The sequence below is a fragment of the Amphibalanus amphitrite genome, unplaced genomic scaffold (genome assembly GCF_019059575.1).
Source record: "Amphibalanus amphitrite isolate SeventyFive unplaced genomic scaffold, NRLGWU_Aamphi_draft 001842F_arrow, whole genome shotgun sequence".
Classification (NCBI taxonomy): Eukaryota; Metazoa; Arthropoda; class Thecostraca; order Balanomorpha; family Balanidae; genus Amphibalanus; species Amphibalanus amphitrite.
Window position 1 is genome coordinate 25,967 of NW_024883335.1, and position 25,574 is coordinate 51,540.

The window sequence follows — 25,574 nt, forward strand, 5'->3', positions numbered from 1 at the left end:
GGCGGGATTTGCAAACCGCACTGCGGAACTCGCTATGGCGCGCTGCACGCATCAATCAGGCAAAAAGTCCAACTTTTCTCATTTGCCTGGGCTCTGTGATGTCGGCTCCGTAGCCGCAGGCCCGGTAAAGCCGTTCCAGCGGGGGTGAAATGGGCCGGTATTCGCCGTAGCGGCTTGTGACTCTTTCTATATGACCTCTGCGGCTCGGCGCGGTCTCCGTCAGTGGAATTTGTTCTTCCTTTCCAGCAGTAGTGCTCCTGCCTCGGACCCCGGCACTGTATAGTAGCTCCTCACCCTCTCTCCTGACCAGACTCCTGACCCTGCCCACAATCAGCGCACAGCCGCCGCAGGCTCCCCTCTCATCCCCCCCCCCTCACACGCTCACACGACCGTCCGGATATTAAACCCTAAACCGCCTTACAGCCAGGGGCGGGTCCACGGTGCGGCGACAAAATCAAACATTTGTCGTCCACATCTGGGCCGATTCGATATTAATTTTCACCGGCTGGGCGGCAGCCGCGGGCAAGTCGGTCGGCAGCCATAGTGGCACGCCAGAGGCCATTTTGGGGAGATGGCCGGAATTCTTCACACCTTCCAGCTAGCGCCGCTATGTTGGGCCCACATGGCTCCAGGCTGAGGTCAGAGTGACAGCCATGGAACGGGGCTGTGCCCAATTGACGTGGCCGGTGGCTAGAATTGGTCGCACAGGGCTCGAAAGGTTGGAGTTCGGTGAGTGGCTAGGGAGTTCGAACAAATTAAATAGAAACTGAAGTTTAGATAGATAGAGTTGGGGTAAGCTGCGAGCGGTGCGGTCCTTTACAGTTGGGCGAGCTGGCTTTGATTGAATAGCTTAGATAAGACCTAATTCACCATATTTATTAATAACTAATATCATTGCCTAATCACAACTGTATAAAAGTAACTTCGAGGCGTGGTCGAGGATATAGTTATCGTCATGACTGTGAGCTGCAGTGGGAAATGTATCAAATTCAACATTATTGTGTTTTTGTCGGGATATCTTACCATAAACTATGATCTGTGGTCGGACAGTTATTCACTGCTCTACAATCATTAGATAACTTACTGTGAGCTGCAGTCAATAGATATCCTACTATACATAGACTGTGAGCTAGAGTCGTTGAATCGTTTACCAGACTGTGAGCTGCATCTGTTGGACATCTTACCATAGACTGTGGGCTGCGAAGGGCTTCTCACCATAGACTGTGAGCTGCAGTGAGGGAATAACTCACCATAGACTGTGAGCTGCGGCCGGGCGGTGAGCGGAGGTCCCACGCCGTTTCTCGCCTGGCACGTGTAGAGACCAATATGATCCCGTGTGGCGGCTGATATGGCCAACGAGCCGTTTGGGTGGACTACGACCCCCGAGACGGAGACGACAGGTCTCTGTCCACCGTCTGCGTCTGTGGAGCACACGGTAGACGGTCCGTCAACTGACACAAAGCAGGTCACCGTCCACTGCCTACGTCTGTAAGACACAGAACAGACGGTCCGTCAGCTCACACAATTTACAGAGACAGGCGTCGTCTTCGTATGAGTTCCGCGACTTATGAAGATGTCACATGCCTTCAACGCAGTAGAGTATTTTGGTCAAGGCTGTATGTTTGGGTAGCATGATATTTTTATGACTTTTTTATGATGAAAAAATGTGAATATCATATGCAAAACAATATGAAGGTGGATGAAGTAGGACTTAAAACATCTAACAATGATTTTTGATTTCAAGAAAATATCATATTACACATCATATTACGGGGAATAAATGGATGTAATTTCAGCAAGGCGTGCCTAAAAATGATCCGAGTAAACGCCCGAATTCCACCATAACTGCACATTACGAGCACTAAATTGACCATCATGAATCCTAGCCTTCTCGTTATCAACAAAACTGGGACATTCATTGGCTAGCAATCCTCGAAACGTCCCATGTTTCGATGTCAGCGGCTAAGTGCTATCCATGATAAACGATGACACTTCAATAGACTCTATTTTATTTCCACGACACAAAAGCGAAGTGAAGATTGTTACAAACTCTCCAGAACTATTAAACTGGGGATAGTTACTTTCAAATAAAATGTCACCAACGGACAATTTTATAGCTAAATATGAGATAGCGCTTTATCTTTAGAAAATCGAGGCGCAGTTAGCTGCATATTCCCATCAACAGATTGATTCAGAAAGTCACCTTAATCGCATTTCATAAAGTTGTTATAGGTACCAGCAATCCTTCATGTGAACATTTCCCATGGTGCATAAGGCCGTAAATACTAAATACTTTCCATCAAGTCAGCATTAATTAACAAACGTTAAATAATGCTCACGGTCACACTCTTGCACGTCTCATCGGTTCCATAGGCCTGTGAAGCCGTCTCTCGTATTCTCATATCCACTGACGCCGCGGGTCAGCCAGCCATCTGCAGCTCCGATCGCTGGCTGATAACCCAATTCGGCGGCACCAGCAAAAATGGTCCCCACATTAAACCGCACTCACCGATAACGCCGTGCCGTCCCCGGGGAAATTTCTCATTATAATCCGGGGGATGGTCGTCAGCCAGCGGACGAGGTGGGTCCGAGGTGAGGCATGTGAGCCCGCAGAGACACGGGACCTGATGGAACCTTCGACCCAGCCTCGTGATCTGTGACTTTGACCCTCATTCCAGTCATGTGACCGGTCAATGACTCATGGACTTGAGGTCCGACAAGGACCTTTGGTTGACAATAACTGGACCCTGGCCTTGATGACTTTTGGCCTGGCTATGTGAATTGTGACCTGACGGTGACCATTGCGACTTATTTTTAACTGCGACCTATTGTAAGCCATGGCCAGGTTCGCATAACACTCAGTTCAGTTCTGTCACCCTTCCATGACCCGCGTCTGTCTCCGTGGGCCATCTCCACGATACCATCTCTCCCCCGCCCACAGCCCCGAGACGTGCCCCTTCGGACGGCCCGGGGGGCGCGCCCTGATGGCCCATTCGGCGAGCCAACACGACCGGCGGCCTGGTCGGGCATTCCCACTTTGCCGCAGATCAGGTCGGACAGCGGCCCGCGGGGCTATTTATGGCCCCATCCGATTCCCAGTCTGGTCGCCGGGCGGCCTATCGGAGACGGCAGACTGGGCCGAGGACCAGCGACGGCAGGATCAGAGGTGGAGGGATCTGAACCTACCTGCCTTCGTCCAGGTGATGTGCGGTGGCGGAGAGCCCTCGGCTGAGCAGTGCAGCAGCGCGGCGGCACCCAGTTGTACGGCCAAGTCGGAGGGCTCCAGAAGCCAGCGCGGCGGGACTGGCGGCACACACACACACATACCGGGGTTACATGAGCGATCCGTTACAAATACGCACTACGCTAATGCGCATCAGCTCCCCACAAACGGATCTACGGCACCGGTTACATGAGACTAATTCGTTTTATCTACGTCAAACGGATCTTGTTTGGCTCACCCGGGCTGACTCCTCGACGGCCGGTAATTCGCATCACAAACGGAATAGGATTAGCGTACAGTCATGGCGCAGTTGCGGCATTTACCGGGACGACTGAGCTAAATTTTAAATAATTATATCATTTGATAGGCTCAAAAACATTTAAAATTAACATGAAATCAAAAAATGAAAACAAAGTTTTCTTGTTTTAAGTCAGTGGGCACTGATTCGCCATGCAGCGACAGCAGGGTGGTCAGAAAAAATTATCTATCAAAATATTTCATTCATTTTATTTCACATGCAAAGACTAAACCAAAATACCAACATTTTTTTGTTATTTTCTACGAGGCAGCCAATAAAAAAAAATGCTTAGTATTTTGCATTTTGACGCTTCCGGTCAGCAAAGAATAGTTCTTGTGAAATACGGCCCGAATCGTGTGCCTCGGACGTTTCGGTTACATGAGCGATCCGTTCCAAATACGCACTATCGCTAATTCGCATCAGCTCCCCAAGAACGCATTCAGTGCACCGACTACAAGAGCAAATTCGTATCAGTGACGTCAAACGGGTCTAGTTTGGCTCTCGGCCCGATGCGCATTACAAACGGAATAGCATACAAATGTGGCGCACTTCCGTAGCAATAGAGGTGACTGAATTAAAAATTTAATATCTCATGTCTTTTTTGCATTTAATCTGCTCAGAACATCCTCAATTAGCTTAACAAAAAAAGTTGAACATAAAGTTGTCTTGCTATGACTCATTGGGCACTTGCCTCTCTTGATTCGTCTGTAGTGCTGTCAGAAAAATGTTTCAACTGAAAGTACTTTGATATTTTCTTTTTGGTTTTCACTATATTTATTGACAAAATACCGATATATTTTTTTAATTATTATTTCAAAAGAAGCAAATGAAAAAAATACCTATTATTTTGCATTTTAATGTTTCTTTTTGGAAAGAAATAGTTCCTGTAATACGTATCTTGGTCCTATTCGCTTCTAAGCCTCTTTCTCAGCGGATTTTGTTTGGACCGCCGATTCGTATTAGCAGGTGGATACATGAGTCGGTAGTACGCTCCTGATTCGCATTAGCGGTGAATCCGATCGTGATACGTATTTGCTTTGCTCATGTAACCGCGGATCGGATCGCCGATTCGTACTAGCAGGTGGCTACATGAGTCGGTAATGCGTTCCTAATTCGAATTAGCGGCTAAATACGTATTTACTGTGCTCATGTAACCCCGATAACACACACACACACACACACACACACACACACACACACACACACACACACACACACACACACACACACACACACACACACACACACACACACACACACACACACACACACACACACACACACACATCACGGCTACGGTCACTGGATATACTGGTCGAACAATCGGCAGATGTGTAGCGAAGTTTGCAAACTTGGGCCATAAGTTAGCTAGTTGTTGAAGTGGAAAGCTGGGTACAACATGCTATCCGGAAGACGCTGAATTACTAAAAGCCCCATTCACGAGGGACATGATGGCGATAGTGTGTGTAAATAACTTTATAATAAATAATGATGCAAGATTGAACAGCATCGCCATATAATTTTGGGATGTCGTTTATTCAACACAAACAGGTAGTTACCTTGAAAAAATAGATATTTTACCTTCTCATAGAGAATACAAGCGTATACTATCCCACTAAATAAAATGCGTCTTGTATAGTTAACCCTATTCCTGGCGGGGGGGCCTCAGGAGCCCCCCCTGAGGTTTTTTGGTTATATCTCCCAAACGCGTTGAGCTAGGAAGCTCAAATTTTCTGACTTTTCCTAAAAGGCTTCTACGCAACATGTCTGAAAATTTTGAGTTGATCTGACCTCAGGTCAGGTCACCAGAGGCGGTTTGGTGACGCTACCTCAGAAAAGTTTGCAATCACGCCAGAGCTAGAGTTTTTGACCGATCAATTTCTTCTCTTCAGGGTTTAGTTAGGGTACCAGTATGTGCAATTTGTATATCTCGGAATTTTGATATCGGTGACCTAAGGTCAGGTCAATTTCGCGACCTCCCCATTATAAGTCAATGGGGGAAAAATCAACTCCCTGTTTTTACCACTAAAACGGGTCGGAATGGCCCCATATACCATACATGACTTCATATACGATCAACCTTCACTACCTTGAGGTCTGTTTTGCTGTTGGGCAGCTGTGAGGTCATGTGACGTCATCAAAGGTCACCAAAGGTTTTTGGCCAATAACTCCGTACAGGAACAAGATACAGACGCGTGGATGGTCTCATTGTGTTCAGCTCGTCAAGACGCATCGAATGCTATACATGATGACCTCGAGGTCACGTGACCTGAGGTCAACCTTTGACCTTGACCTTTCGAGGTCAACATATATATCATTCGATGCGGATTGACGAGAGGATCACGATGATGCCCTTAGTTTGTTCCTATCTTGACTAATTCGAAAGTTATTCGAGAAAAAACTCTCTCCATATCTAGTGCCGCCATTTTGACTTTTTCGACCCCTGTGACGTCATCTTTGACCTGACCTGAAAATGACCTTTGTAAAAATTGTAGATCTTGGCCGTGCGTATCCGATGCCGTTTACCGCTTGTCGCTATCTTGCTTCGTTCTCGAGATCTCAGGGGGGGGCCGAATCGGCCCCCCCCCCGCCAGTTTCTTGTCCCGGCGGAGCCCGCCAGGAATAGGGTTAAACAGTCGATAGCTCCTTTGTCGATGGTGCGAGCTGCAGCGAGGTGGTCTGGTTGGCCCGTTAATAATGTGTGTTATGACTGCCGACGTGCTGCGCCCAGAGGCAGCTAACTCGTCATGATTGATCGCCACAGCGCCAAACGAGGAGGATCCCGGCACCATTGATGGAGCCGCCCGACTGGCCATCCTTCATCGGCCCTCTCCTCTCTCGGCAAAATGGGAGCTCCAAAATGAGACTGCGCTATTAAAGTTAATCGAAACAACACGGAGCTCATTCGGTCTTCTTTCAAAACAGCATCACGCCCCAATGCATTGGATAACGTTGAAAAGTCGATGATGAATAGCCTCGCTTCTTCGTATCGAGTGGTCCTTCACTCAGGGGCTGGAATTCATATGACCTGCAGGATTGTATATTTTCCATCCATAGAAATATATCTGGAGCTATATTGCGCATTCTGGACGCATGACTTACGGTCCCCATTCAGCCTGGAGGATTATTAGAGAGCCATATAAGCTCCTATTGACACACAGCCACTCGGCGGGAGTCAACCTCTGCACTCGACTGTAATCTATCACAGCTGGCCAGTTTTATTCGATGCCTTATTGGCCAGCTATTGGTTCGAGTGCGAAATATCGGGTGTGGGACTCGACCGTGACTTACCGCTAAGAGGCATTTACCATTACGATTGGACCTTCAGATGGCGCTTATGTATTAAATGAACTATGAGAGAGATGTCTTTCGGTACGTCGGTAATATGCTTATAGCGTAGATTTTCCGCTTACTTTCAGTTATGTGATTGACTCACCGATATCCATTGTGCCTGCACAAAGCACACACTTCCGGTATGCTGATTGCTGAATTCAACGACTATTTCTGGCCATAGATGAAGAATTCGCGATGTTTGTTAGATTGATATGAAGGTATTTTTTAACCCCTAGCATAGGTAAGTATGTACATACCTGCAGTATATACCGTGTGTGCTGTGTTGACTCTAGGTTCGGCTGCGACTCACGATTGACCCGCTGCTCGGCGCCGCGACTCACCGTTGACTCTGAGCTCGGCTGTGAAGGTGGAGGCGCGCGCCGCGTTCTCTGCGCGGCAGGTGTAGTTCCCTGCGTGTCGGACGGCCACCCTCTCGATGGACAGGCTGCTGCTGAATCGGTCTGTCGAGCGCTGCACCACCTCAGGGTCGGTGAGCGGACGGCCGTCCCTCAGCCAGGTGAGCGTCAGCGGGCCGTCCCCGCTCTGGATGAAGCAGAGCACCTGGACACGCTCCCCGACCGAGTAGTTCCCCAGCAGGAACGGCCGGATCGCCGGCGGAACTGCCCGAACGGACACACTGGTTAGGCGAGTGGGGACGGGTGGAACGGTAGGAACAGGTAGGCGAGTGGGAACGGGCGGAGCTGGCAGAACGGACACACACCCCGTTTCCATGGGCATCACTGATCCGGATCAGTGCCTCGTAAGGGATTAGGCTGCCCATGGAAACACCCGTAATCCCTTACCGCTGATCCGGATTCTAATCCAGCTTCGAAAGAAGCTGAGCCGTTACGATAGGGATTAATGTTTGACTTTTTCATTTTATTCTTATTTTCATTTTAATTGCCTTAATGGGCCTGGATGCATATATCACATTAGAAATATTTTATTTAAATGATACTATTATTAAAATGATATGTTTCAAAATTTGGGCTATATTATTAAAGATATAAACCATTGTAGATATTTGTTTGTGCATTCCTCCTGCACACGGTGTCCCGTTGCGCAACAGCATCCACCAATCAGTTATCTTGCTACGATCTATTGTGCCAATGTTCTAAATCTATTTGTTGGTGTTGAATGGCAAATCAATTTTGCAATCTTTTCCAGCATTTTTTCATTACCCGTGTAATCCCTTAAGGCGGCCGCACACTGGGCCATTCGGCGGGCGAGATTCCGCAAAAGCGGAATGTCGCGGGCGACACTCCTACAGCGGCTTTCCGCTTGTTTTCAGCAGTTTACAGGACCATTCGGCGGTGCGATTTTCTACTTAGTATTTTCAGGAACTTTATGTGAAACATTTTATGATAAACATAAACGAATGCAAACTAAATACATTTAAGCAAATACAATATTTGCTATTTAATGCGATTATGCTATATTTCTGTACAATAAAGTTATGAATATCTATTAATTTGACATAATTTCTGGAGGAAGTTGCAAAAAAATAAAGCTCGTGATTAATGTAAACAACCGTGTTTGTCGACAAATGCAAGAAACCTAAAGACAATTGTGGAGAGGCACATAGTAACCCATTATTGGAATAACCAATGAAGTGTATAAAAACCATTTAATATGGGGAAAGAAGTGCCGCTACGATTTTTTATCAAGTGAAGTCTATTTCTCGGCTGCTCCATCAATAGTTGGTGAGTTTCAAGTTCCACAATTTCGGGTGTCCGCGGCGTCGCCCAAGGCCGCGTCGCCGCGGAAAAAGCTGAACCGGTCCAGCTTTTTCCGCAACTCCGCGGCTGTTCGCGCGCATGCGCACTCTACCCGCGGACAGCTAGCTGGCAGCGGTCGGCTGATAATTTTGTCGTTTCGGCAGCTGATTCGGCGTCCACGAAAGCGTAATGTCGCCACGGAATTGCGTTTTTGCGGAATGTCGCCCGCCGAATGGCCTAGTGTGCGGCCCAGCACAAATGCAAACTTTCTCGATATTGCATCATTTGCCTGTCAACTATTATCACATATAAATTTAGGACATGGGAGGCCGAGCGCCGCGGTGGCGCATCGGAATGATTTTCGCTTTGTAAGCCAAAGGTCTTAGGTTCGAAACTCGGGGTCGCCCGAAACGTTTTGTGAAGTAATGAAAGACGAACGAATTGCTATGTAAATTTATTTGTTTATGGTTATTTTTTAACATGAATCGAACTGAAAAATGAGTTATTGTAGGAGTTTGGAAGATTTTCCCAATAGCCGAGTTTGCTATCGGTATGATAAAAGAAAGCCAATCTTCAGGACGGAAGATCCTTGTCGATTTTTGCACAAGACCAGGCAGAAATGTTAGCTGAACTTTTTATTAATTGCCAAAGTGCGCCATACTCGTCTCTCCTAAGCCGATGAGTAGCGGCTGAGCTCTTATTTCACTGATCCGGATCAGTACCGGCTTTGCCCATGGAAACGGCCCCAGTCATCCGGATCAGTAGCGGCTTCACTGATCCGGATACGAATCCCTTTGCCCATGGAAACGTAGTTATAGGAGAGTAGGAACGGTCAGAACTAATGGAATAAACACAGTAGTTAGCGAAGGGAGCGGTCTGCCCTTTTGGAACTGTCGGAGCGATTAACAAAATATTTCCGAAAGGCGAGCCTCTTCAGTGAATTTTTTATGTTTATCCAAGTCAGTTAGGCATCTAACTGGCAAAATAACGACGGTCTTTATTTACACTCTATCATCAAAGTTTACTGTTCCAGCCGCTTATCACCCAAAAGCAAGGGCACTGTGAAGACAGCGAAAATCGTCTCCCGATTCATCCACAATAGACTGTCAGACGGCGGAGCGGTGGGGCCGGCTGTGACGTCAGAGACCGTTCGCCGCCCAGACAGCGATCCCGGTCACAGTCAGCTATTCTCGAGACGGAGCCGGGTCAATCGCCTCCGCACACCTCTGCGACGGTCGGCTTTTGTCTAAAAAGAATACTTTAGAAGGTAGTTGCAGTGTGCCCATCGGAAACAACGTCCTCTCTGAACGACGTTGTCGGTTCATTGACATTTAATTTCGGTTTTGCTTGTTCTTGTGTTCTTTCGCTCTTATTTAGTAATTTTATGTCATTCCAAGCTCGGTATTGCCAATAATTTACCGTCTGTCACCAATAGCAATGATGTTTTGAGATTCAATTTCATCCGTTGACTGTTGGCTTGGTCATTGTCCGTTGACTCTTCGCTTTTCTATCGATTCACAGTTGAATGGCTCTGTTTCGATAGTTCGTGTTGCAAAATTCTCCTTCAATTTTTCATTTGGTGATGGTTGTTCTATCAATATCCGGTGCGCGCACACTCTGACAAGCTATCAGTGGCTCGGCGGCGCTGCGGTGCGATTGGTTCGAACGGATACACCGGCGACGACATCTATTCGGAGCGCACCGAACAAATCGACTGTCCCATTATCATAACAAACGACTCCATTCCGATCTGTTCTATTGGCTGTCGGCCGACGAATTTATGCCTTGGTGCATACCTAATTGACGGCTGCGGAGGATCCAGCCGTCGGGCATATGTAGTTAGAGTGATGAGGGGGGGGTCTAGGGGAGAACCTCCCCTTAGTTCCGCCCCACCCACTTAAATTGGAGCCGCTCGTTGTCTTGGTACATGACCGCATTCCACGGATGAACGCACTGCCACGGGTCCCGGCTCAGGGGCGGATCCAAGGGGGGGGGTCACATGGGTCATGGCCCCCCCCTTGAGGCCCGGGGGCCCAAAGACCTTCCAGGGGCACCACCGGCCTATCAGGGGTATCACAGTCCTGACAGGGGCACCACAGGACCGCCAGGGGCACCACAGGCCTAGCAGGGACACCACGGGCCTGGTGCCCCTGGGCCCTGACAGGACTGTAACGCCCCTGACAAGCCTGAAGTGTCCCCGGCAGGCACGTGGTGCCCCTGACAGGCCTGAGGCGCCCCTGCAAGGCCGGTGGTGCCCCTGGCAGGCCTGTGGTGTCCATGGCAGGCCTGTGGTGCCCTTGCTAGGCCTCTGGTGCCCCTGACAGGCTTGTAATGCCCCTGGAAGGACTGTGGTGCCCCTGGGCCCTGACAAGCCTGAGGTGCCCCTGACAGGCCAGAGGTGCCCTTGCTAGGCCTGTGGTGCCCCTGGCAGGCCTCTGGTGCCCCTGACAGGCTTGCGGTGCCCTTGGAAGGACTGTGGTGTCCCTGGGCCCTGACAAGCCTGAGGTGCCCCTGACAGGCCCGTGGTGCCCTTGTTAGGCCTGTGGTGCCCCTGGCAGGCCTCTGGTGCCCTTGCTAGGCCGCTGGTGCCCCTGGCAGGCCTCTGGTGCCCTTGCTAGGCCGCTGGTGCCCCTGGCAGGCCTCTGGTGCCCCTGCGCCCGGAGAGGACTGGTGCCCCTGAAAAGTCTGAAGTGCCCCTCGGCAGGCCCGTCGTGCCCCTGACAGGCCCAAGGTGCCCCTGCGAGGCCGGTGGTGCCCCTGGCAGGCCTCTGGTGCCCCTGGCAGGTCTGTGGTGCCCCTGGCAGGTCTGTGGCGCCCCTGGCAGACCTGTGTTGACTGGTGCCCCTGCTAGGTCGCTGGTGCCCCTCACAGACCTGTGGTGCCCCTGGGCCTTGACAAGCCTGAGATGCCTGGCTATGACAGGCTCGTGGTGCCCCTGATAGACCAGTGGTGCCCTTGCTAGGCCTGTAGTGCCCCTGGCAGGCCTCTGGTGCCCCTGCTACCCCTGCGCCCTGAGAGGACTATGGTGCCCCTGAAAAGCCTGAAGTGCCTCTCGACAGGCCCGTGGTGCCCCTGGGCCCTGACAGGCCCAAGTTACCCCTGCGAGGTCGGTGGTGCTCCTGGCAGGCCTCTGGTGCCCCTGGCAGGTCTGTGGTGCCCCTGGCAGGCCTGTGTTGACTGGTGCCCCTGCTAGGCCGCTGGTGCCCCTCACAGGCCTGCGGTGCCCCTGGAAGGACTGTGGTGCCCCTGCCCCTAGGGGTGCTCATGGGCCCAACAGGCCCGTTGTGCCCCTGACAGGCCTGTCGTGTATACTTGCTAGACCTGTGGTGCCCCTGCTTCCTGGCAGGCCTGTGGTGCCCCTGGCGGGCCTGTGGCGCCCCTACAAGGCCGTAGGTGCCCCTGACAGGTTTGTGGTGTCCCTGGAAGGACTTTGGTGCCCCTGACAAGCCTGAAGTGTCAAGGACAGACCCTTTAGACGCCAGGGTCAAGTTCGTCGGACTGACAACGATTTGCTTACCTGATAACGTTCCTGGTAAGTGCTCATTACTCAGCGTCCACAACATATATACACATAGCACATTCATATATACCTACTTGCTTACAATTGGTAAATGTGGTTGTGGCTAAGAGGTAAGATACTGACTAAAAATAAAAATGAAAAATAAAAAACTGAAAATGGGGGCACCACCAAAATGAAGTGGACGAAATCCGTTGAGTTTTTAATTTTGGGTATATGGTAGGGGCACCACTTCGATTCATGACCCTCCCCTTGGAGTTTTCCTGGATCCGCCCCTGTCCCGGCTGCCGGTGATACGAGAGTGCCGCAGGCCTGTTCACAGCAATTTCAGCCGAGTCGCGCCGGCTGATTAAACGGAGGGTGAAATTTCGATACCCCGTAATGACATTCGCTCGGGTATATATGACCGCACTGGCCCGGAGAGCGCCGGAGGCGGGCAGGGCACCACTGGCGTGGCTGAGAGGTAGCAGCCGGTCTGTGATACCTCCCCAGCCGCCGGGGAGGGACGCACAGCGCCGCGGGGCGCCGCGTCTGCCACCGGGCGGTCCGCGCGAGTTACACTGATTGGGTGTCGCGTTCGATGGTGCAGCCGGGTGAGCGGCCCAGCGAGCGATCGCCGGGACCGTCCGAGGTCCCTAGAGACCTGCTGATCGTGGAGAGGCACACAACTGCGTCACGGGGTGCGGGGGGAAAGAGGTGGGGCGGGAAGACTTATTCGAGGCAGGCAGAGGTTAAAATCAGACGCTTCGGCATAGTGAACATATAACTTTCCGGTACTTTTCAGAATTCAGCTATCTGAAGGGATATAGATATGCACACGTGCAACGGATATAAGATGTACATTTTCATTTTTCAAACGGTGCATGTAAAATGCATAAAATACTATGCAAATGCACCGCAATGTCGTGGTGGCCTGATTTCGTATCTATCAGACGAATTAAATTTTCGCCGATCAAAGCAGAAGCTAATTCCTAAGGCCCATTTGATTACAAGTCAATGACCTATCTCACTCAATTGATCCAGTACCTTTTATTGAATTCGCATGTATTGTTCCTCTCTATTTAATGCAGGTAAACTACAATAAATAAACAAAGTTCTGAGAGAGTTGTCTCTAAGCACGAAAGTTATCTGTTTGACTGTCAGCGAACTTCCACCTTATATGTTGACTTTCTGAATGCCAGAGGCCTGTCATCTAGCATGATGACTGTCAGACTGTCACATACCTACCTGTCATCATTAGCTGTCCAGGTAACGACCAGCTGACATTCACCCAATCAGCTAATGTCAACCGCTGTACGGTCGTGATTATATTAGCCAGCGATAAATCCACTCCCATCGTGACATATTACAGCGCGATCAATCCTGCGCCGTAATGTTTACGAATTATACACTCGGCCACAACCTGACCGCCCGCACTGCGCGTTATACCGCGGCAGCTTTCAGAAGCGGTCGATAGATGTCACTACCATACTGCGCCTGATGGATGCTGTGCCGCAACGCTCATAGACTGCTACTTACGGTCGGCTCGGGGCGCTGAGCCATATCAGCTAGGGCGCTAAATGTGATGAAGGTGATGAGACCAGTTGGGAAAACGTCACCCGCTGATGACAGTGTCGTCACTCGCCGATGACGGCTAGGTGAAGTTGACGTCGCTCCTACCCAGGGCTGCGGAGTCGGAGTCGGAGTCGGAGTTGGAGTCGGTCGGAGTCGACAGTTCTGCCCGGAGTCGGAGTCGGAGTCGGAGTCGCCCAAATCTTACCGACTCCGACTGCACGTACAGTCACCAGCACTTGCTACTAATCACCTCGTTTTTGCTCAGTCGTTTGAAGACCGATCAATTCTCAGTCGAGCAAGATACGTCAAATGATCGGTTTGGTCCTCCGATTTTCGAATATCCAACTTGTTTTTGTATGTTCGAAGCATTTTGGGATGAGTAGCCAAAAAACGTCTTTTCTGCCCTAAAGTTGCCCCAAGAAGTCATAGAGCCTAGCCCCGCCTCTGATCCACAGACCACTAGTGCCATCTCTTGTCAACCGAACAAACCGCAGAAGTAAATAATGTCACGTGACCTTTGCACACGCTACAATTACTACGCAGTTGTAGTGGGGGAGGCAGGGCGGAGGCGTGGAGAGGGACGCGATCGGTCCGGTCGGCTGGGGTCAGGTCGCCGAAGTCGGAGGTCATCCGCCGGAGGGTGTTTGGGCGGTTGAGCCGTGTGGGCTGGGGCTTGCGGAGTGGGGAGCGCCTGGACCTGTCTGGAAACAAGTTCTACAACGCTGTGGCAGTCGAGAATATTGTGAGGAGAGAGAGAGAGAGAGAGAGAGAGAGAGAGAGAGAGAGGAGAGAGAGAGGAGAGAGAGAGATAGAGAGAGAGAGAGAGGGGGGGAGGGAGGGGGAGAGAGAGAGAGAGAGAGAGAGAGAGAGAGAGAGAGAGAGAGAGAGAGAGAGAGAGAGAGAGAGAGAGAGAGAGAGAGAGAGAGAGAGAGAGAGAGAGAGAGAGAGACTGGAGGGAAGGTATAAGGACGGAAGGAGAGAAAAGAGAGACAGAAAAGGAAAACCAGGAAAGGTAAAATGAGAGAGAGGGTAATGGGTAAATCAGTGAGAGGGAGCGAGAGAGAAAATATTTAGTTGTGTCAGCTTGTTTCGTATGTAAAATGTAAATTTGCTTTCCATCATTTCAGCTTCGGATTGGAAATTAAAAGCTTAGCATCGTTATGATAAGCCCACGCTGACGGGATGGGGACGTTTTTATGGTCGTCGTTGGGAGCTCGGCACTAATGGGGATGATGTTGAGGGTTTCGCAAATATTTCATAAAAGAGATGATATTTTTTTTGCATCACCTATTGAACATTTTTTACGTTTGCTATGAAAATGTTAGGCCCAGTGCCTTCAAGATCGGGTCCACGACTCCACAGCTTACAACAGGAGCTAACATACATAACACAGCTAACATAACAATTCACCCGCCCCGTGTTGGTGGCATGAACTTTCCGTCGAGTGCTGAGGGGGGGAGGGCGTTTCACGCCCCTCCGTCTAACTCGGCTCCTGGGCCACGTAGCGACACGCGGTAAGCGGCAATCGAAAGAGCGTCAAAAATAAGAAGGAAAAACTCGGTCATTTTAAGGTCAGGGCAAAGGTCAGGTCGCCAGAGCTCAGCAAAGGTCAAATTTTGTCGATTTCAACGATTTTAAACATCCGACGGCTAACTCTGGAACCAATAGAGCTACAGCGCCGTGGAAAAGCGCATTCGATAGCTATTTTAACGCTCTTTCGCCAACATGTCCTCAAATTTGACCTCAGATCAACGGTTTAGCCCCCAGAGGGCACCGCTCTGATTGACCTCAAATTTGGCCTCAGATCAACGGTTTAGCCCCTGTGTTTTCACCGCTCTAGAACGTCTCTGTCAAATGAAAAGTTATAGTAAAAACTGCTGAAGACCTTTCATGACCTGAGATGACCTCAAGGGCACACAAAGGGGGCACAGGTGCAATTTTCCGATTCAGAGTGTCATGTTTAGATATGAACCGATGTTTGAGAGGGTGTAGAACGACATTCGGCCAAAAGAGGCTCATTTCAATTTTCTCCCATTGACTTATATGAAGCAGTCGCAAAATTGACCTGACCTTAGGTCACAACTCACAGATATTAAAAAATCCGAGATATCCATTTTATACATACTGCTACCCTAAGCAAGTACTGAAAGTTTCAAAGTGATCCCTCAGTCGGTGTAGCTACAGCGAGCTTTCTAACTTTTCTGAGGTAAGGTCACTTGACGTTACATGGTGACCTGACCTTGAATGACCGGGATCTGAAATTTTCATAGCATGTGCGAAAAAGATGTCGGAACGGGTGTATCTAAAACAGCGGCGCTACACGTCGCCGTTTTTGAGATATTCGTGAAAAACCTAGGGGGGGGGCGTAAAAACGCCCCCCCCAGGACAGCGCGGAACAAACGGCCCCTGAGACCTCAGGATGGTGCCCCCGAGACCTTGGGATGGTGCCCCTGAGACTTCGAGATGGTGCCCCCTCAGACCCGGGGAGAGTGCTCCTTCAGACCTCGGATTTCGGAAAAGTGCCCCTGGAAACTTGGAATGGTGCCCCCGGAGACCTCGGGATGGTGCTCCCAGACCTCGCGATGGTGCCGCCGGAGACCTTGGGATGGTGCCCCGGACCCTCGAGATGGTGCCCTCTCCGACCTTGGGATGGTGCCTGCGGAGAACTCGGGATAGTGCCCCCTGAGAACTCGAAATGGTGCCCCCGCGGACCTCGGGATGGAAATAGATGGACAATATTAAACTAAAAACTAAAAAACTCAACTTAACTAAAAAAAACCACGAGGCGAGGGACAGAAATGGGCCTCCGGGAGACCCCGAAAACGGTACCCTATTCCGATAGACCTTCTGGATGGTGCCTCCTTAGGAGACCTCTGGGTTAAAGCTCCCGTCGATGACCTCCGTGATGAATTTAAAAAACTCCGTGATGGGCTCCCGGGAGGACAAAGGGGGGGGGGCGGGAGAATGGCCCCCATGCCCTCCCTCTGGATCCGCCACTGAAATGATCTGACCCAAGATCTTACCTAAAAACGACCAAAAGCCTTCCTTCATTGTGCGAAAACCGCTGACAGTTGATAGCTCAATGACACTAGAGCCGTGCATAAGGAGACGTGAAAACACTCTCCTTATCTCGATCTTTTACGAGAGGACCATGTCATGGCGTGAGAAATGTGTTCTCAAAATAGATGACACTGTATGAATGAGTAAATAATTCGCGCCCCGTTGGGCTATTGGGGACCCTACCACCTGATGGGGCCTGGTGCAGCCGTTTCGTCCTCCACCTGAGATCTTGGAAAGCTACCGACCGATTTTGAAAATTCGAAGAACGTTCGATAGCCCCACCAGGGGCTATCGAACCTTGTTACCAGGTTTCGTTGACCTAGGTGCAACCCATGACGTCCAAGTCAGGTCAAAGGTTGCATTTTTTTCACCGATTTAGTCTAAGGAATGCGTTACAGTCAGTTAACACATCAAATAAAAGGCATGCTATCGAAAAGCATCCATGGAGCGTGGTTGCCCAATACATATGTTGCCTAAAGAGGTCACTGATGCCAGGTCAGGTCAAAGAGGCCAGGTCACTAAGGGTCACAACTCACAATATGAACCCAACTAGGTATGCTAATTGCTAGGGTCGCGTGATACATGTTTTATGGTCAATTTTACATTTAAGATTCAATGGTGTGGGCTAGACGGCCATTGGGGCCGGTTTAGATTATCGTTCTGGTGGAGGTCAGGTCAAGGTCTGGTCAAAAAAGGTTAAATTTCAGAGTTGATATTTTGCATAAAAGGGGTATCTATTCGATGCAGCTCATCACGGGAAATGTTCTGTGACGGCTAAAATTGAGTTTGAAAATTTTACGTAATACATTTTGAGTAGTGTTTTTTTTTTTGCCATAACTTTGCTAAAAATGGAGCTGTCGAGTTTAAGTTTGGCATATCTAGAGCAGATAGTTCTATAACATATATTCCAGCTTTCATTTTGAATGTTGTTGGTATTTTCGGGGTGTTACACTTCTATAGTTTTGATGGTCGAAATTAATTTTTGTTTAGAAATCAGAATTGGCAGTTTTGTAGCGCTGTTTATTTTACATCTTTTTTATCTTGAATACCTATTTTTTGTTATCTTCATAACTGTAAGCGTGACAGCTCTTCCCGCTTAACCTTTTATTGGATCGAACAGGGCGTATTTTAACATGTTAACTGGGTCGGCAATTGCCGACCCAGTCACGGAGAATGCCGACCCAGTGACAGCCGTTTGCCGACCCAGTTGCCGCCCCCTCTAGGATGCAGCACGCACATGCAGGCTAGGTGCCGTCATTCATAGTGAGGCTGCTGCCCTCCGAAATGATAATGCCGCCTCTTAAAGTGAAGCAGCCGTCTATAGAAAGTGATGATCCCACAACTCAATGTGACAGTGCCGCCCCTAAATCTGTTAGTAGTCCCACTCAATGTAATGGTGCCGCCCTTTTAAGCATCTGTGGAGCCCCTCAATGTGATGATACCGCCCCTCAAGAAGATGATGCCGCCCCTTTCAGTATCGGTGGCGCCCCTCAATGTGATGGTGCCGCCCTCAAAGTGCCGGTGGCGCCCCTGAATGTGATGGTGCTGCCCGCCAACGAGTCGATGGCGCCCCTCAAAATGATGCTGCCGCCCCTTAAAGTGTTGGCGCCGCCCCTTATAGTGTCAGTGACGCCCTTCGAAGTGTCGGAGGAACCCACCAATATATGTAATGGTGCCGCCCCTCTAGATATCCACATAGCCCCTCATTGTGATGGAGCCGCCCCTCAAGCAGATGATGCCGCCCCTGAATGTGATGGTGCTGCCCGCCAACGAGTTGGTGGCGCCCCTCAAAATGATGCTGCCGCCCCTTAAAGTGTTAGTGCCGCCCCTTATAGTGTCAGTGACGCCCTTCGAAGTGTCAGAGGAACCCACCAATATAATGGTGCCGCCCCTCTAGGTATCCACATAGCCCCTCATTGTGATGGAGCTGCCCCTCAAGCAGATAATGCCGCCCCTCAAGAAGATGATGCCGCCCCTTTCAGTATCGGTGGCGCCCCTCGGCCCTCAATGTGATGGTGCCTCCCTCAAAGTGCCAGTGGCGCCCCTAAATGTGATGGTGTCTCCTGTCAACGAGTCGGTGGCACCCCTCAAAATGATGCTGCCGCCCCTAAAAGTGCTGGTGCCGCCCCTTACAGTGTCAGTGGCGCCCTTCAAAGTTTTGGAGGAACTCATCAATACAATGTTGCCGCCCTCTAACTTTCTGTAGCGCCCCTCCATATACATAATGGTACCGCTTCTCAAACCATCCGTGGCGCCCCTCAAAGTGATGGTGCCGCCCCTTACAGTGTCGGTGGTGTCTCCTCAAAAGTCAAGGTGCCGCCTCTCAAAGAAATGCTGGTGTCCCTCGAAGTGTCGGAGGCGCTCCTCCATGTCATGTTGCCGCCCCTCAAACCTTCCGTAACGCCCCTCCACGTCATGGTGCCGCCCCCCAATGTGCTCACGGCGCCCATATGTGATAGTAACGCCGGTCAAAGTGCTCCTGGCAGTGTCGGTGGCGCCCCTTATAGTGTCGGTGGCGCCCCGAACAGTATCGGTGGTGGCCCTCAAAGTGATGATGTCACCCTCAAACAAACGGTGGCGCCCTTCGAAGCAGGGATGCGGAGCCGGAGCCGGAGTCGGAGCCGGAGCCGCCGGAGCCGTCATATTTTGCCCGGAGCCGGAGCCGGAGCCGGAGCCGTGAAACAATATAGCCCGGAGCCGGAGCCGGAGCCGGAGCCGCCAAAAAAGGGGGCGACTCCGGCTCCTTTTTATTTTTTGAAGAGGAAAAAATAATTGACCTAGTTCGGTTTGACAGTACAAGGCAGTAAAACATATCGTACTATTGGTCTCAATATAAGTGCCCAGGCGACCTGTAGTTTTGATGCGGTGAATACCCTCACCCTCGCCACAATGCGAGTGGGGGTGGCGCTGGCTGGGAGGAGGGGTGCACTCGGCCCGAGTTGTGGCGAGGGTAAGGGTATTCACCGCATCAAAACTACAGGTCGCCTGGGCCCTTATCTTGAGACCAATAGTACGTCATGGGCCATCAATTGAATGAAAAGCCGAATATCCCCAGTATCCCACAGTACGCATTCAGCTTCCTGTCTGCTCCTCCCCCCTCACGTCTACTGCATCCCCAGAACATGAGGACCGGTCATCAGGTGACGGCCATTGTTTTGAAGCCAGTGCAGTGGACTGCGACTCCCAGCGCCGTCTCTTCCCACCCACCCCCCACCCCCACCCCCACCCCCACCCCTCACCCCCACCCCCCCCCCCCCCCCCCAATGCAGCCGAGATGGGTGTCAGCTTACGATGGTTCAGTGAACTCCGATTCGCGGCGACTGCGTTTCCAATGCCATCGCTTCCTAGTCCTTTGTTCTGCCAGTGCTCTCCGAGGTGCGTTTGCGCGGGGAGTGCGGTGAGCCGGTCATGGCAAGAGTAGGTAACGCGTATAACCAATCCAATTTTTCTTCCACCCGTATTTAATTGATTGCATAGGGGATGTACTAAGTCGGAGCCGGAGCCGCCGGAGCCGGACCATTTTACTCGGAGCCGGAGCCGGAGCCGGAGCCGCCATAACATTTCACCCGGAGCCGGAGCCGGAGCCGGAGCCGATTTTTTTCTCCGGAGCCGGAGCCGGAGCCGGAGCCGTTTGAAATTTCCACGGCTCCGCATCCCTGCTTCGAAGTATCGGAGTCCCTAAATATCATACCTATTGCCGCCCATTAACGATCTGTAGCACCCCTCCATATGATGGAGCCGCCCCCTTAAAGTATCCATGGCGGTCCTTAAAGTTACAGTGCCGCCCCTTACAATGTTGGTGGCGTCCTCAAAATAAAAGTGATGTTGCCCCCCCCCCCCCCCCCCGAGTAATGTTGGCGTCTCTTTCTTCTCGGAGGCGCTCCTCATTGTCATTTTGCCCCACATCACTGCTCACATGGCGCCCTTCAATGTAATGGTGCCACCCCGCAACGCTCAAAGACATAATTGCGCTCCTCACAGTGTCGGTGGCCCTAAAAAAATTGGTGGCGCGCCTCAAAAATCAAAATGATGCTGTCGTCCCTTAGCATATCTGCAGCGCCCCCAAAATGATAGTGCCTTCCCTTAACCGGCGCCGGGCTGAGACTGTTTAAACCCCCCTCCCGACCCCTATAACTTGGCTACTTAGGCCACGTAGCGACACGCGGTAAGCGGTATTCGAAAGAGTGTCAAAAACTGCTTGGGTTAGTTGGTTAACCGTGCTTTGGTTAGGTCAAGTCAAATGTCAAATATCAGGTGACCAGAGGTCATCAAAGGTGAAATGTGGGTGAAATGTTGTCTGTTTCAACATTTATTGACAAACTGGCGCATAACTCGGGGAAGAATAGAACTACAGCACCGCGAAAAAGCGCATTCGATAGCTCTTCAACGTTCCTATGAAGTCCTCAGACTTGACCTAACATCAACGGCTTAACCTACAGAGCACAACTCGCGTAAAAAGCGGCCGATTGCAACGAAACTTTCAGTACCCTCGAATTGATCAATTTTACACCTACCCTGCAAATTTTATGACCCTGACTTCAATGACCTTTTACCTGTGACCTCTTTTCCGTGACCATGTTTGGCCGAAATCAAGATTCGGCGTATGTCGGCTCGCATTAACCGCGCGTTTGCAAGCTTTTCGTGGTTTCAAACGTTCAAACATGTGATTTGATGTTGCTCCCATGCATTAGGGTGGGTGTCAAGGTCACCTGAAGGTCAGGTCAGGTCATTGACCTTTGGTGACCTCGGTTTACTTTTTCGAGTTTTACATGTTTCTAGGCTAGTTTTTGGAGCGGAATTCGAATTTAGCAACCATTTAAATATTTACGAAGTAGTTTTGGTGCCTTCGTAACATGTTACGAAGCTGTCAGAGGCGGATGACAGGTACTACACTACGAATACCCGGTACGACCCCTACCGGTTGACCTGACCTGACCTGACCTGACCTGACCTGACCTGACCCGACCTGGTCTAAACGCTTAACGACATCATCTGTGATCAAAACTAACACGATATTTGTGATCAGCACCCCGGACAACCTCTTAGCAGCCACAATTTACGATTTTCAAACAGGTCCCGATATTCCCGATTTTTGGGTCATTGACCTGACCTGGAAGGTCAGCCGATGACCTAGGACCTTGAAATTGGGTATCATTGGCTTCCTCTCGTGACGGGCAACACGCTCGTTTTTTCCTGCGAAGCTCTAGCTCCATCAGGGGCCAAACGCGAGGGGGGGGTCGTACCAACCAACCTTGTGCCGTCGAAGGACTCAAAATGGCCTGTGCCGGCGAGGGTTATATATACAGTTACACACTGTTTGTCTTATCAATCGCTGAAGTTATAAAGGGATCGTTCAGTCGGTATATCTATGGTGAGCATTTGCCTGTTCCGTGGCTCTGTTGGTAGAGCACCGGACTCCCCGCATTGTCTTCGCTTGCGTTTTGTCCGCCGGCCGAGCCGGAGAGAAAGTTACCGAGTGAAGGTCATTCAAATTTCAAAAACTCAATGACAATGTCACTGGGGTCACGAAAATGTTTGAGTAGGTAGGTATAACATTCATTAACCTGGGGGGGGGGGGAGGGATGAATGTATCGTTGCAATACGCTGTTCATTACGCGAGTAACTAATAAATAAAAAATGTATGAGTTAATCCTTACTCCACACGCTCTCCCTCTCCATAAAAAAGAGAGTTAATTGTGTTGCATTTTATTTATACCTATGCAGAAAAATAGAGGCGTCAAAGGATATGGCCGAATATCAGCGACCCTTGCTGTGTAAGCAATGGGGTATGACAAGTGGGGGTAATGGCCCCGTCCAGCGCCCATAAAGTGGGCACACTCGTGCGACCTGCCGACCACTGTTCTAGATAGAGCCATAAAACGCCGTGAATATTTTAAGCTTGACGATACGAATCGACTGGTATGTAACATGTTTACCTCAGGTAAAATTTTAAAATTATTTTTTGTTAGGTCAAATTATAGTTCATTTATCGCATTATGATGAGAGAAATACTATATCCCGGAAAAATAAACGTAATACCGCTGAGCTTAGGTTGAATCTGAAATCATTACTTAGGAAGAGTTATAAAAGAACCGTCGAACGTGTCTTTTTTGGTCATTAAATATCAGTAGGTATGCCGCCCCCTCAGATGCCAAGTGCCGCCCCTATGAGTGCAAAATGCCGCCCCTAATTGTGATTGCCGACCCAGTGAAAATCCCTTAAAATACGCCCTGGGATCGAAAATGACAGAACATGACGTCACTCTGACGTCATTTGTGACTAACCTTTCATAAGAGCTCTGGAAAAATTTGGTCACAAGATGTAAAATGATGCCCGGAGGGGTCTTGAAAGTTTGGTGGCGACCTACGCTATACTTAAGGAGATATCGACTGAAAAGGAGAGGGGGCTGTTTCGCGCCCCCCTCCCCCCAACGGGGCTCGAGGCTTTCAGTTGTTGCTCTCACATAACTCTTGGTTATATTACAACGTAGTGGAATTGCAAGCTTGGCAATATAAGCTTCCTGCCAGCGCCGGACCCGAGTTTAAACATGCAGGCTGAATTTTAACATTTGACTTTTAAATTTTTACCGTTGGACTTTTTAGAAGTTGTATGAACTGTTCAGCTCCTTTTTTGATCCATCACAGCGGGCTTGTATGTCATTTGTCAATCAAAATCGAATTAATAACTTTTTATTGGGTCTGGTTATCTCGCCAACTTCTTAACTGAATCGTTTACTATGCATTTCAGACCCCATGAGACCCTACTTTTCGGCGATAATTTCTTCAATTTTTGTCCAATTAGCTTGAAATTTTGGCAAACGATATTTCAGCTCAAGCGCCAATTTTTGTCAATATGGTCTCTTAACAAAATATCAAAATTTAGAGCACTTGTCGTTGGCTCGTAATGCTAATCAGTTTTTGCACCCGGATAGAGGCTCGCTCGCTACCGCACCGGATTGGATAGGAGCGCTGGCCAATCACGTTGCGCCGGGCCCAACTAAACTCCGCCCACTGGCCGTGACCGGGATGGGTCTATGCCGCTTCAGTCGGTGTCAGCACCGCGGAGAGGTCGGAGCGGGACCACATACTGGAGACAAGTGGAAGCTGGCAAAGTTGTTTCGGGACGAAAGCCAAAAAAATTATCTGTTTGAGGGCATTTGGTATCCTCTTCACCTTATTTTGGTATTTAAACATCGAACCAGCTCAGAATATTCAGAATGATCAAAATCAAGGTAGGATCTATTGGAACGGAACCGGCCCTATGAAGGAAAGAGGGATAGACTCTTGGACTCTGAACATTTATTTAAGCCGGAGTTGCACCTATCTCATCGTCAGGTTGGGTCAGGTCACTACCCGATTACCTATAAGATCATGTGTAAGCCTGTGCTTAACCCAAAAATATTGATATATTTGGCAGTGCCAATAAATGTTTCTGAGGAAGGCGCAGAAAGCAACATAGTAGGATGAAGAGTCTCGGGCACGGCCGATTGCCTGGGGCATTGCTCCAGCGAGACGACCGTATTCGTGATTCGTGAAGCGGTGCGGGGTGCCGGGTGGGGCAGAAGCGTAATGTGTCGTATGGTAGAAATGGCCTTTATCGCGGTATCATGTGTGTGTTATATTGTTAAGACGTGCACAAAAAGAAATAGCAATGTGGCAGGCGGACATTGGGCACTACACGAGAACAATCATCAATAAACTCGTATCTTTTTTGTAAAACTTAAGTAACAGTAGGTATGTCCTCAATGGTGAGTAAACTATCTCTAGGCTTTTACATTTCATGTTTGCATTTCAACACACAAGCTCTGGGGGCAAAGTTAGTCTGGCGACCTCCTCAACCTAAGTCGATGATCAAATGGATTAGTCCTGAAGGTGTTCAATGCTTAGTTGCACCGGGATGATATAAATCGATCACGCCGGCATACATTCCTAATCAAATTTCATATATCAAACACATAAATTGCATCATGTTAATGGTGATTCTGTTTTGCAATTTTGACGTAGTCTGACGCGATAGGTACATAATCTTACGCAATCATTTGAAATCAACAGCGTCTTTTATGCGCGTTTTTCACAAGCCCCGAATCTTGTGTGGAAATATAATTTTTTGTGACTGAACAAGGTGTACGTACATTTGTGATAGATACAATTAGTCGAGGGCTTCAGCTGGTGCGTTACTTATGCGCGCTATTTAGCTCATTCGATGAAATTACGGCTGCAGCGCCAACTGCACGGCAGCTACGGTCCATGCGAGCCGCCCCGGTGCGACAGCTACTGCCCCGCCCGCTCCACGCAGTCGACTGACCGGCCAAGGTCACTACCCCGTCCGCCGGGAGGGCGGAGCTTAATGGTCACGTGTTTGTGACGTCACACCTACGCACGGATAGCCTCTACTCCACTGACGGATTTACGGAGCCGATTTTAACATTACGAGGCAACGACAAGTACCCTAAAATTTGATATTTTGTTAAGAGACCATATTGGCGAAAATTGGCGCTTGAGCTGAAATGTGCATTGTGAAAATTTGAAGCAAATTGGACAAATATTGAACAAATTATCGCCAAAAATTAGGGTCTCATGGGGTCTGAAATGCATAATAGTAGCTTTTGATTGGGCACTGCCCACGTTGTCTGTCAATCTTTTCGTGTCAACGAGAAGAGGCTGCTGACATCGTTTGTCGCGGTTAGATAATACCAATCCACGTCTCAGTGTGGCTGCTCGATCGCACTTTCCCTGGCCCACCTTAGGCTTTGCCCGGCACAGCCGTCGCCTCAGTGCCTCGGGCGGTGACCCGTTCAAAGGGGCTCACAATTCGTATGGTGCCGTGGCTCTCAAACCAACACAGAACAGTGAAACGCACAGGCTTACCTTC

At 49.8% G+C, this 25,574-nt stretch overlaps 1 protein-coding gene across 1 annotated transcript in view; it reads right to left on the bottom strand.

Annotated features, from left to right (window-relative positions):
* Nucleotides 1-25,574, bottom strand: part of LOC122375448 (Down syndrome cell adhesion molecule-like protein Dscam2) — a gene marked incomplete at both ends in the record, with an annotated part of 82,931 nt that overhangs the window by 23,523 nt on the left and 33,834 nt on the right. The window contains 3 exons of the mRNA XM_043354842.1: nucleotides 1,251-1,421; nucleotides 3,187-3,303; nucleotides 7,196-7,474. Coding sequence (XP_043210777.1) covers nucleotides 1,251-1,421; nucleotides 3,187-3,303; nucleotides 7,196-7,474 — 567 coding nt within the window. The remainder of the gene's footprint in view (nucleotides 1-1,250; nucleotides 1,422-3,186; nucleotides 3,304-7,195; nucleotides 7,475-25,574) is intronic.